We start from the raw sequence: 12,457 nt of genomic DNA, 5'->3' as shown, positions 1-12,457 counted from the left end.
TTTTATACTATCTTCATAAGAAGCCATGGTTAACCTACAAATCATGAGTCAGCCTCAACAATGAATGATTTCACCCAGAACTACACACATGTAATACAGGGTCCAGAAATAATTTGCCAAATTGGTCGATTCTCCAACTTTCCACATATTTTATTACCCAGAGCTGCTGTTTTTAATACTCAGCATGAAAGTCCCGTCATCTCATTAATGACACCACAGTCTGGTTAGCAGAGCGAACGGTGTGTGTCTGTGGGTGTGTGCTGATGCTACTCCTTAGGCTGTCTCCACACCACGATCTATAATAACAAGACAAGAAAAGTAACCTGGGGAGACCAGATTTTAATGCATGAAGTTTATGCATGTGTGTGTGTGCCTGTGTATGTGTGTATGCATTTATATACAGATACGTTTGTATTATCCATGTAAGTTAAGCAGTCAGTTGTTTTCATAAGGACCCTAAACTACAGTAACAATCGAGGATTCTTTCATAAAAGCCAGGTTTCCTGGAACAAACTAGTGTAACCCGTGAAGGAGGAAAGTTGATCCATGCTCTCTCCACGGGATTAGCAACAACCAGTTCCCACCTGCCTGATCTACAAACTCTCCATCGGCTGAAACCACTGTCCTTTGTGTTGAGGAATTAGCCTTTCTCAGAATTCAGATTCTTGAAGAGGTTTGAGCCCAAGGAAGAAGTGTAAGGAAAAGATATTCCCTTCACTTTTTAAACCTGCTTTGCCATTTCTCTAAGGCAAACTCTGAGCCAGTAAAGCCTAGAACTAGACTCTTCAGTGACCTCCCACGTCCTTCTAGAAAAGAAAGGACTTCTGTGAAGGGACTGGCTTTGAAGTCCTATTTCTGAGTCTGACACCAACAGTAAGCTGGATGTAAAAGCAAAACCATCTGAAAATTTTGCCCCAAAGATGCCACTACCCTGCACAGCGTGCCCTTCATGTGTCTGTCTCCCTGGATCTGAAAACACAGCTCTTGAGCATGGAAGCAGATGACGGGTTGATTCATTGCTTCCTCACAGCCGGGTTCCTCCTCGAACCCATACCTGACGGCCACTAAAGGAAAGCCTTGGCCACTGACGGACAGACCTACTTCAGCAGCTCATGCAGCGGGGCTCACACAGGCTTCCAGCTCCCGAGAGGCACGTGGGCTGCCCGTGCCAATGCCACAGCCGCCGTAGCGGGTCATGACGGGATCTCTCGGGTGGAGCCTCCGAGAAAAGGCAAGCTGGACTCTCTCGATAAAAGTTGCCAAGCTAAACAGACGTGCACACCGCAGATATTTCAGCAAACTTTGAGGATGACCAGTCTGAGTAACAACGTGACCGAAGCAACATCTAATGTCTGATGGATGATTTAAAGAACTTCTCTAAAAGGAAAGGGAAAGACACGGACACCCGCGCCTCCCAGCGCTGCCCCGGCCGCCTAATCCCGTGGGCATCAACCACGCATGCGCCACGACCACTGGCACCGGAAGGCCCTCCTCCCGGAAGCGGCCCCGCCCACCGCTCGGTCCTCGGCTACCGCGTTGAGGATTACCGTTCTCGTCCTCCTCGTCCTCGTCGTCGTCCTCATCCTCCTCGTCCTCGTCGTCCTCCTCGTCCTCCACGTCCTCGCCGTCCTCGTCCTCGTCCTCGTCCTCGTCCTCCATGTCCTCCTCCCGGCCCCCCTCCTCGTCGTCGTCCTCGTCCTCCCGCTGCTCGTCGTCGTCGTCTGAGTCGTCCTCCTCCGCGTCCTCCTCCTTCTCGTCCCCATCCTCCGTGCCGTCGCTGTCGTAACACTCATCCACCGACGAGCTGTCCACTTTCACCGCAAACGGTTTTCGCTTGGGAGCAGGTTCTTGGGGCTGTTTATCTTGTGTTTTTCTTTTTTTAGCCAAGGGGCAGCCGTACACGCTGTTAGAAAAGAGAGAGAAGATCTGAGTTACTATCTGAGGATCAGGGCAACGGGAGTCCTGGATGAAGAGGCTGAGGCTCGGCACGAATGCAGAAAGGATGTGAGCACATGGACTCCCACGAGTGTGCCGGCACCTGTGCACAGAGTGATATTCCACAGAGACACAGCTGGCTTGTGTCTGAGGCTGCTAACCTTTTCTCTCCGCTCCTCGTCCCTTATCACTACCATCCACATGATCGCACAGGGATCCTCACAGCACCCCCGGGGATGGTTTACGAAGCACGTGCACAGCAACATCATGTAATTGACAACACAAGTTCACTAAACATCTTACCAAACGCACACGGTGTGCAACGCACATTTAAAAAAAAGAATTAGTTCATGCGTACTATATTAACATATATACATTTTTGTGAAATACGAAAATACAGAAGTTGCAAAAAAGCTTTGGATATATTTGGATTTGTACATTCTCAAGATAAAGTTATATCTGTAGACAGAATGACCACTCAAAGAAGATGGACCGTACATGCCTTTGATGGGAGCAAGATTCAAACTCCGTAGAAGGTGTCAGTCCTGCCCTGGCGTCACAGAAAGCAGACTTGGTGTATTTGGCAGTCAGCACTAATCATGCTAAAATTGGCCCAAACTTGGGTAAGACCCTTACAGCAAGAGCTCATAACCTTTCCTTAAAAAAGGGCAATTTTCCAAAGCATTGTTGCTAATTGGAGTCTTTTTCTTCCTGGAAACTCTATATGTGTATATATATACTGCAAGGAATGGGGAGAAAAGACATACGGGAAAATGCTGTTGGCAATTATTCTGTGTGTCTAAAATGAGATGTGTGATCATCATCACTAAGTGAACACTTTGATAGGGGATTCCTGCAGACTATGATTAGCTTTACTTTTGGACCTAGGAATGGTAAAATATTCATTCAGTCATGAACCCACCCAGTGTGTATTTATCTTGGGAGCCTCCTCTTTGCTGGACCCTGTGCTGTGCAGGAGACTCAGAGGTGAAAGGTGCAGATCCACCCTTCAAGTCACTTACGGTCCAAAGGGGACTCAGACATGGCAGTAATTCTGCTTTAGAACCTCTGGCCACTGTTTACCACCATGCACCAAATGCCCGGGGAGTCATGGGCACTTATCCAATAGTTGTTGAGTGAATAGAGAGTGTGGCAGACACTATGATAAAAGTATAGAGAGGGCACTACATCATAAAATAGAGGGGCAGCCAGCCAAGGGAGCTGGGGCGTCCCCAGGAAGAGGCTACGCTGGAGACAGGCCTCAAAGGAGATGCCCAGATGTCTGGGAGGGAGTGTGAGGATGGCGCGAAGACCTGAGAGCCCTTCGGGGTCAGACCATCCTTGCAGGCTAATGACGGCAGTTATTTGAGTTCCTTCACGCAGTCGATGATGCGATCACAGTTGCATGTTGGGAAGCTGACAGCAGGTGCGGTGAGGACAGATTGAGGGCGTGAGAGACGAGATAGGGTCCGGGGTGGGGGGGGAAGCAGGCAGAGCTGCCACCCGTGAAACACAGAGTGATGAGGCTTCTGCCTTTTGACTGTTCTCATATTGTAAAAATACAATAATAAAACCAGATAATGTTTATTATAATCAGAAAAAACTGAAGGAAACAAATTTTGGTCTAGAGAGTGTTTCTCATAGGAAATAAACAGGTATCTGAGATTTCTTTTATGTGAACATTTACATGGATTTGGGGAGAGTCTGAGTCAATAATCTCAGCCAAACATTCCATAGCACTGAAGAACTGAGTCCTCCCTGCCTCCATCCCTGACAATTGGTCAAGTCCAACTTCCATTCCAGCGAATCTTCTCAAGACGTGGTCCTGGATCTGAGTGGACTTGTTAGTGTATTCACTCTGTGTTTATCTGAATAAATTATAATAAATAAATAAGTATTCTTTTTCTTCGGGCTTTGTCTGTGAACTGGCAGTTCATGAGGACTATTGTTACCTTCCCAAAACTCTTCTCTCTTCTCTTAGTTCATCAACAAATTGTTGGATGTGTCTGCTCTGCATCAATGCTACCTGCACGCCGGGTGTTCACTGAGACAGACAACTGGCCTGCTTTCACTATCGGACTCATTCAGATGCTGGGAAATGATGGGAAAACAGTTGATCTTGTGCTATTCAGTCATGTTACTCAAAACGGCCCCACCTCCACTTGGCAATGGGAATGTCTGTAGATGGTGTAAACCCAGCACTGCGGTGGGCTTCTTGTTGATTCTCTCCCTTCTCAGCAGCCCCAAATCGCAAGATGCTAACGGGAGCTCAGACCTTAGACAGTAGGGTTGCAAAATTCAGAGTAGGAGAATGGAGACTGCCTTTCTGTTGTTACCTGAATTGGTTTTACTTCCTTATCCTACATTTTGTAAACCATTTGGATTCATTTTTTCCAACTTTCAGGAATTAGCTGGCCTCAAGCTTCCAGTGTCTTCTGCCAGTTCACATGGTTTGATGCTCAAGCTTTTTTCTACAGCTACTAATGTAAACTGGAAATGAAATTGCGCTCTTCTTACAAACAGATTCATTTTGTCCCTTCTCTATTTGACCCATTCACACTGACTGTGAGTTCCTGGTATCTACTTTAAACACGACCACCAAATTCAAGCCCACAGGACAGATTTCACTTTACTTGTTCCAAACAGCTCCTGGATGAAGAGCCCACTCCCATAGACAGACACTTCCTGGTCTATGAAACCCAGTGGTTTGGAATGTTTCAAAGTGAAGCCTTGGGAAGTGACTCTGGGACATGCATTGGGGAGTGTGGAGCCTCCCAAACCCATATGTGGACCTCACATCTGCTGATGGGGTGGCCAGCAGGACAGAATTTGCACAGCTGAGGAAGAGCCAGTGTTGCTTCTCTTCCACCTAGCAGGTGCTGCTGGTCCAAGTGCTGGAAAAGCCAGGCCGCTTTCCAGCTACAACCTCCTCCAGATTCATCCAGGCTTATGTCTATCAACACACACGAGTCTTTCTAAAAAACCAGCAACCCCCCACAGTTCTGGAATGTCCCTAGCATGAAACAAATGGCAGAGTCTTAGGAAAAATTGGGAATCTGGTGCCAACATGAAACCCCAGGTAGAGAACTTGGCAGGCGCCATGGCTGGCCCTTCACCTGCGCAGGAGGGTCCAAGTTTCACTTAGGGTTTGGAATTCATGGTCGGTATTGCACTCCTCCATTCTGCTTCTCTGCACTGTCGTCAGGCCTCCACCATGGGAGCAGCTGCCTATTTCCCATAGCAGCGAATGGAACCTTGTGTTTGATGGCTACTCTATGAAATTGTTGAATGAACAAACCATGGTTTTCTCCACTTATTACTAATGAAAGCACTTATCACATCCTAGTGTGATTATCGGTTGACATACTGTCTTTCTCCTTCATGAGACAAAGAAAATGGCCCGTGTTTAAGGGATTGTTCTATTTTTAGAGCTGCAGTATCCAATACAGTAGTCACTAGTAATATGTAGCCAATTAATAAAATTAAAGGAGATTTTTAAATGAATTCCTCAGATGCACTAGTCACGTTTCAAGAGTCCAATAACCACATGTGGCTAGTGGCTACCATACTGGACATAGTAGGTTCTCAGTAAATATCTACTGAGTGAGAAACCGATGGGAAGGCTTCTCACTGGACACTGAGGGAAGCTGAGTAGGGGACAGGGAGGGAGGGGCTGAGCTTTGGGAGGCAGCTCACAAAACTGTCACCGCAAGAAAACCCAGTCTTCTGGCCCAGCCACTCAAGGGAATACATGCTGTATACTTACAGCAGACTCAGACTCAGCCACCTCTGAAGGACAAGGGTGCTGCTGGGGTGAATGTCTCTGCTGATCCCTGTAGCTGAGCCACTTCCGGTGTAAGTAGCTGTTGGACCTGCCGGGTCTGCCCGCCTCCGAGCTGAGAGGTGAGCCGGGAGGCCAGGTCGGCGTCTGCAACGTACTGACAACTACCTCTCCTGCATCCTTATCACTCTATATAATGCGCAACATTCGAAGATGACAATAAATCCATTTATATGTTTCTCACACAGTGGAAACTTCAAAGTGTCAGTATGATGACTCATAAGATCACGGCAGCTCATGCTTTAACCTCCTTGAGTCACTTAAAGTTGCAAATCAGCTTCCAGGCTTTGCTATTCTGCAGCTCCTCTACTGGTTTGGGTGTCTTGGTAGGTCATTTAGTTGCTGTAGCTTTTACAGTCCTTTTGATGTTAACTTGACTTAAACAACGTTTCGTCTTTTGTGTCAGGTTATTCTAGAAAATTGGTTACCTGCCATGGAGTTTCCGGAGTTTCTGAAGTGAACACATATATACAATATTGTGTATCACATGCTCTCGAGGCCAATTTCTATGTTATTTTTAATGGTCTTTTGCTTGACATTTTCACGTCTCCGATTTTAATACAAACAGGGGACAGGGTCTCAGAAACTGAAAAACACGTTTGGCCAAGTGTGCCCTGCTCACAGCCCTCTTGTTACAGCTGCTGACAGGAGACAAGGATGTAGGATGAGATGATCTTGGCTCTGGCCTCTCCCAACTGAGGGCGATGCTCGTGGAGCCTAGAAAGGCCACGGTCACTTCCGAGGCTCACGAGGGGTTCTTCGTGGTCTCTGCTCTTATGGGTGATATTTTCCTTGTGTTGCTTGAAGAGCCTCAATGTGTCAAGGATAAATGACTATTTGGGAATAATAGAAATTCTATTTGAACACGATTCTGGAGTCCTGGGTTCCACTGTCAGCTCGGCTAAGCCAGCACCACTCACAGATCACTGACTATGTGCCTGGTGTTTCCTAAAATCTTTACATATATGGATCCATTAAACTCTACAATGACCCTGTGAGACAGGTGCTATTATAATTCCCATTTTGAGGGGCAGATCCTGAGCTCCTTGCTGAAAATCTCAAGGCTGAGTAACACTAAACAGGTGTTGACACCCACCCCGCTCCCCCCGTCTTGGCTTCTGATCTCTAAAGAGGGAGAGACGCTGTGCTCCTTCCTCACTGGGCTCTAGTGAGGATCCACGGACACACTTGATTCTCTGACATCTATCATATGGTAGGTAGGCTCGCCATAAATGCTGCTGAATGAATAGATTGATTCTTTTGTTCAGGAAACGTTCCCTTGAGCAGTGCAGACACAGCCCTCACCTCACAGGACAGGAGCAGAGAGAGTCACCCTCGTGGACAGGACGGAGGGTCAGGAAAGCTTCAAAGAGGAACCGATATGGATGGGGCAGGAGAGAAAGACACAGAGAGAGACAGAGACAGAGAGTGGTGTGACTGCATCCGTGGGATTTTGAGGGACAGCCCTGAAGGTGGAGGTGCCCATCACAAGGTGGTCAGTGGGAAGAGTCCTACAGGGCGTCGTTTTCGCACTGTAAACACCCTTCCTGTGGCTGCAGTGCAGTGAAGAGGCTGGAGGAGCCCGGCTCACGCCCACTGATGTGGAGGGTGTGGAAGACTCTGGGTCTTGTTGGGCTTTTTGGTGGAAGAGGGGAAGGAAGATCAGGCTGACACGGGTGGGCTAAACGTGCGGGGTCCCAGTTCCCATAGCAGCAAGAGGGGTGGACTCAGGAGAGAGGTCTGGCTGGCAACACTGGTTTGGGGTGGTCAGTGCACAGCGGGATGGAGCTGGCTTCCTGGGGAAGAGTGGAGAGAGAGGACTGACAGACCCGTAGGAAGACGGGCATTTGAGGAAAGTGAGGGGGGCTGACGGAAGGAGATGCAGAGGACAGAGGACTGTCCAAGTGCCCTGAGGGCTCCAAGGAGGCCTGAGCTGCTCCCCCGGGGCTCCCTGGCTGGCTGGAGGGGGTGGGATCAGAGAAACCTGCAACCCTGGGACAGCACTCGGAGCCCCCGGGAGGCCACAGGAGTGGGAGAAGAGTGACCTGGGCCAGGATGGATGTCGCAGCAGGAGGTGGGTTTTGAACCTGGCCTGGAAGCCTGGGCCGTATCTACACAGATGGCAGAGGGTCCAGGTCATCACACATGCGGAGAGTCTGTGAACAGCATCAGAGCTACATAAACACAAAAGCGACTCTGCTGAGAACATATACTTAAGTAACTTGCTCAAGATTACACAACTGTTCAACTATGGGCAGCTTATTTAATCCCTACCAGCCTCAATTTCTCCATCTGTAAGATGGGCACAGTAATACCTAATTCAGACTCTTGGCAGCAAATGAAAAACATAAAAATATATATAAAACACCTTCTGACTACGTGGAAGGTGCTCCGGAAACCTGAGCTCTCTTTTTGTTATTTTCTCCCTCCTCTTCTCTTGTGTACAGTTGACATCCCTCTTTATCGCTGAACTTTTAAAGGGCTGTTCCTACATGTCTTTAGAATATATAAAAGTATTTTAAAATACTGCAGAAGTAACTTAATTCACTGAATTATTCAATTAAATGGCTGGCTTTCCAGACATCTTCCTGATATCTTTTCAACAACATATATATTAATAAAACCAATTCAGTTTTGACTACATATTGACATATTTCCTTAATTTTGTCCTTTTATTCTCTGTAGAGTATTGTAAACAAGAGTCAGACCGATTTGAAAAGTACATATTTTTAACTTAAATGTGACATAAATGTTCTAGGCATTGTAAGACATTCAATGAATAAATTTTCAAAATATTTACTTGACGTTATGGCTTTAGAGAATTAAAAAAATTCTGTTTCTGGAAGGCAGAGACTTGCTTTATGGGTTTTTCTTTTATCATTTTAAATGATGTAGCCTGTTATGAAATACTTATTGCCTTGAATGGCAGTTTAAAGATTCAAATAAAACATAAAATAATCACTGTGTAATTTATTTTGACTCAAGAAGAACACTTCCCCAGGGGAAGGCAGCAGCCTGGTGGGTCAGTGGTCCACAGGGCTGACGTCCACCAGGGAGGATGGGTGGAGACACAGAGAAACTAGCACCCTTTTCCCAAACCCACTTTCCAGGAGATTTGGTTAACTGGCTGCTGAGACCGTTTCTTGTATTTTAAAAGAAATCTTGAAATCCTTACAGTATCCTCCTCCCATTTTTCTTTTCACCTGAAATAACCTGGGTTTCTCTGTTCTTCCAAAGTCAAAAGAATTCAACTAAAGCAGCCCTGGTATGAGCGTAGCGCCTGCAGCACCTGCTTTCCCCTCCTCTCTCCCCCCCTTCCTCCCCTCCTTCCTTCCAGCCCTACTTCTCTATTTCCTCTCACGCTGACCCTCCCAGACCATGCCAAGTTCTGCTTTTTCCATAAAGTCACTCCTGGTCAGTCTGGAATTCAGGATCCTCTGTCTTTAAAAACTCTGCACCATCAGATAGTTAGCACACTTTTTGTAACTATATTGTTACTGACTTTTTCATGTGTGTTCATTTTATCATCTCAATTTAACTGTTTCCTCCTTGACATTAGGGTGTGCCATAGAATTAATTATTCTAAATTGCCACTGTGCCAGTGAAGGAGTGGGTGTTCAATACATTGCTTTCTATTGACTGATATTACTGATGATTTGGCTATGAGCCTCCTGGTCTTCAGGTTGGTTCCACCAGCACCCGGCTTTCAATGAAATGCTTGCCCTCGCCTTTCCATCTGCAAAACAGCATTTACTACACCTGCCACTTACAAGACTGGAAGGGGGAGAATGTTGAGAATGTCAGATAAAATCGCCCCAACAGCCCGTGTACTCCTTGGCAGTGAGATCGACGAATTAAACTGCTCTATAAATTCACTTTGACTCCTCCTATTTGAGCTAAAAATCTCGGATGGTTAAAAGGGTTCCTGAAGTGGCCAGTTCATGACAGCCTGGGGAACCACGTGCTGGGGTACTCCTAAGGCAACACTCTCAGAACAGCAGAGTCTGGAGGAGAGAGGACCCCAGCAATCACACCCCTTCACCTAGAAAAGGAAGAAGCTAAGGCCAGAGAGAGTCAGTGACAGGCACTAGGTCAGAATATGAATGGACTTTCCACCTGCTATGTGAGCACAACTCTGCCAGGTCAGGAGAGAAGCCTCTTAAGCATCTTACTTACATCAGCTTAGAGAACACCTCCAGAGAGGAAACTGCTGGAAATGAACACCGTGTGTGCTTAGGCTGTCAACAGCGTACTGGTTTCAACTTTATCGGTCTTGATATTTATAAGTTGACAAGAGTGCTCTGAGTCACATTTAACAACAACACAACAACGCGGACGTTTTGGTCTGCATTTAGTCCAGACGAATTGAACACTGGAGGCAGCAACTGTGACATCACTAGCAAGTGATTGTGCCACTTTGTGCTAGCACAGGTACTAGACACTGCAGCAGTACTTAATACCGTAGCAACAGCTGATGCTGCAGGTATACTTAGTACTGCATTCATGCTTAATACTACTGTGATACATGCTTAATAATACTTAATACTACATGCTTAATACTTCTCAATACCACTGTGATACTCAATATTGCTGTGATACTCAATGCTGCTGGGATACTCAGTACTGAAGGGACACTGCGGAGCTCCTGAAGTTGCACCAGTGCTGCTACCTTGAATTACAGGAGTTAAGATTGATGGGAAGAACTGAAAAGACAAACCACAGAATGGGAGAAAATATTTGCAAACGATGCAACTGACAAGGGATTAATCTTCAAAAGATACAAACAGCTCACAGAACTCAATATCAAAAAAACAAACAACCCAATCAAAAAATGGGCAGAAGACCTAAATAGACATTTCTCCAAAGAAGACATCCAGATGGCCAAGAGGCACATGAAAAGATGCTCAACATTGCTAATTATTAGAGAAATGCAAATCAAAACTACCCAACGAGGTATCACCTCACACCTGTCAGAATGGCCATCATCAAAAACTCTACAAATAATAAATGCTGAAGAGGTGTAGAGAAAAGGGAGCCCTTCTACACTGTTGGTGGGAACGTAAATTGGTGTGTAGCCATTATGGAAAACAGTATGGACATTCCTTAAAAAACTAAAAATAGAGTTGTCATATGATCCAGCAATCCCACTCCTGGGCAAATGTCCTGAAAAAACTATAACTCAAAAAGATACATGCACCCCTTCGGGGCTTCCCTGGTGGCACAGTGGTCGAGAGTCTGCCTGCTGGTGCAGGGGACACGGGTTTGAGCCCTGGTCTGGGAGGATCCCGCATACTGTGGAGCAACTGGACCCATGAGCCACAACTACTGAGCCTGCACATCTGGAGCCTGTGCTCCGCAACAAGAGAGGCCACAATAGTGAGAGGCCTGCACACCATGATGAAGAGTGGCCCCCGCTTGCCGCAACTAGAGAAATCCCTCGTGCAGAAACGGGGACCCAACACAGCCATAAATAAATAAATAAATAAATAAATAAATTTAAATTAAAGATACATGCACCCCAATATTCAGCACTATTTACAATAGCCAAGACATGGAAGCAACCTACATGTCCATTGACAGATGAATGGATAAAGGAGATGTGGTACATATATACAATGGAATATTACTCAGCCATAAAATAGAATGAAATAATGCCAGTTGCAACAACATGGATGGACCTAGAGGTTATCATACTCTTTCTGTTTCTCATAAGTGAAGTAAGCCAAAGTCAAATATCATATGATATCGTTTATATGTGGAATCTAAAAAAAAAAGAGACACAAATGAACTTATTTCCAAAACAGAAAGAGATTCACAGACATAGAAAACAAATTCCTGGTTACCAAAGGGGAAAGACAGGGGAGAGGGATAAATTGGGAGTATGGGATTAACATATACACACTACTGTATACAAAACGGGTAAACAACAAGGACCTACTGTATAGCACAGGGAACCACATTCAATATCTTGTAATAACCTATAATGGAAGAGAATATGAAAAAGAATATATATGTATAACTGAATCACTTTGCTGTTCAGCAGAAATTTACACAACATTGTAAGAAAGCTATACTTCAATAAAAAAAAAGATTGATAGGAAGAACTGAGAATCAAACTACATAAGAATTTATGATTTTGCCATTTACATCTTTGCCCCAGGGACCAATATATAAGAAAATACATGCAAATGAAAAATTAAAGATTTCTTACTCTTCCTCAAATACATACTAGAGTCCTCTTTTTCGGATGCTCTAGGACAGAGTACTTTGTCTTTCTATGGCTGGTAAGAAATTATTCAATTGTGGAATATTTAAAATCTAGGTAGTTGAAGCATTGAGATGTTTATATGTTCAGCTCGGTTCAGGTCGTGCAGGAGGTCCACGAGGGGCCTGGGAAGAAGAGCCAGCTGTGCTCGTCCAGCCTCGGTGGGTGAGGGCTTCCCAGCTTAGGAGTTAAACCACTGCCTTCAGCTCAGCCATTGGTCGGATGTAAATGATGTTGCTATGTTTCATTTGTCTCCATATTTAACAACACTAAATAGATGAGAATTTTTCTTCTTTTCTCTCAGTTTTCTCAGGCAGTGCCCACCTCCCCTCCCTGTGAGTAGACAGATAATTCTCAGTCCTGCAGGTGCAAAGGTTCTCAGACGTCCTGGTTGGGAACTGAATACTGGTCTGGAC

At 45.7% G+C, this 12,457-nt stretch overlaps 1 protein-coding gene across 7 annotated transcripts in view; it reads right to left on the bottom strand.

Moving 5' to 3' along the window:
* MYT1L (myelin transcription factor 1 like) overlaps positions 1–12,457 on the bottom strand; it is a gene marked incomplete at both ends in the record, with an annotated part of 135,710 nt that overhangs the window by 108,423 nt on the left and 14,830 nt on the right. For all 7 annotated transcript variants that reach the window (XM_081255098.1, XM_081255099.1, XM_081255100.1 and 4 more), the window contains one exon: positions 1,548–1,903. In XM_081255098.1, the coding sequence (XP_081111224.1) occupies positions 1,548–1,903 (356 nt within the window). The remainder of the gene's footprint in view (positions 1–1,547; positions 1,904–12,457) is intronic.

The sequence above is a fragment of the Mesoplodon bidens genome (assembly GCF_964165515.1).
Source record: "Mesoplodon bidens genome assembly, chromosome: 14".
NCBI classification, from domain to species: Eukaryota; Metazoa; Chordata; class Mammalia; order Artiodactyla; family Ziphiidae; genus Mesoplodon; species Mesoplodon bidens.
The sequence above is the reverse complement of the archived record's forward strand: the minus strand, read 5'-3'. Positions and strand labels throughout refer to the sequence as shown.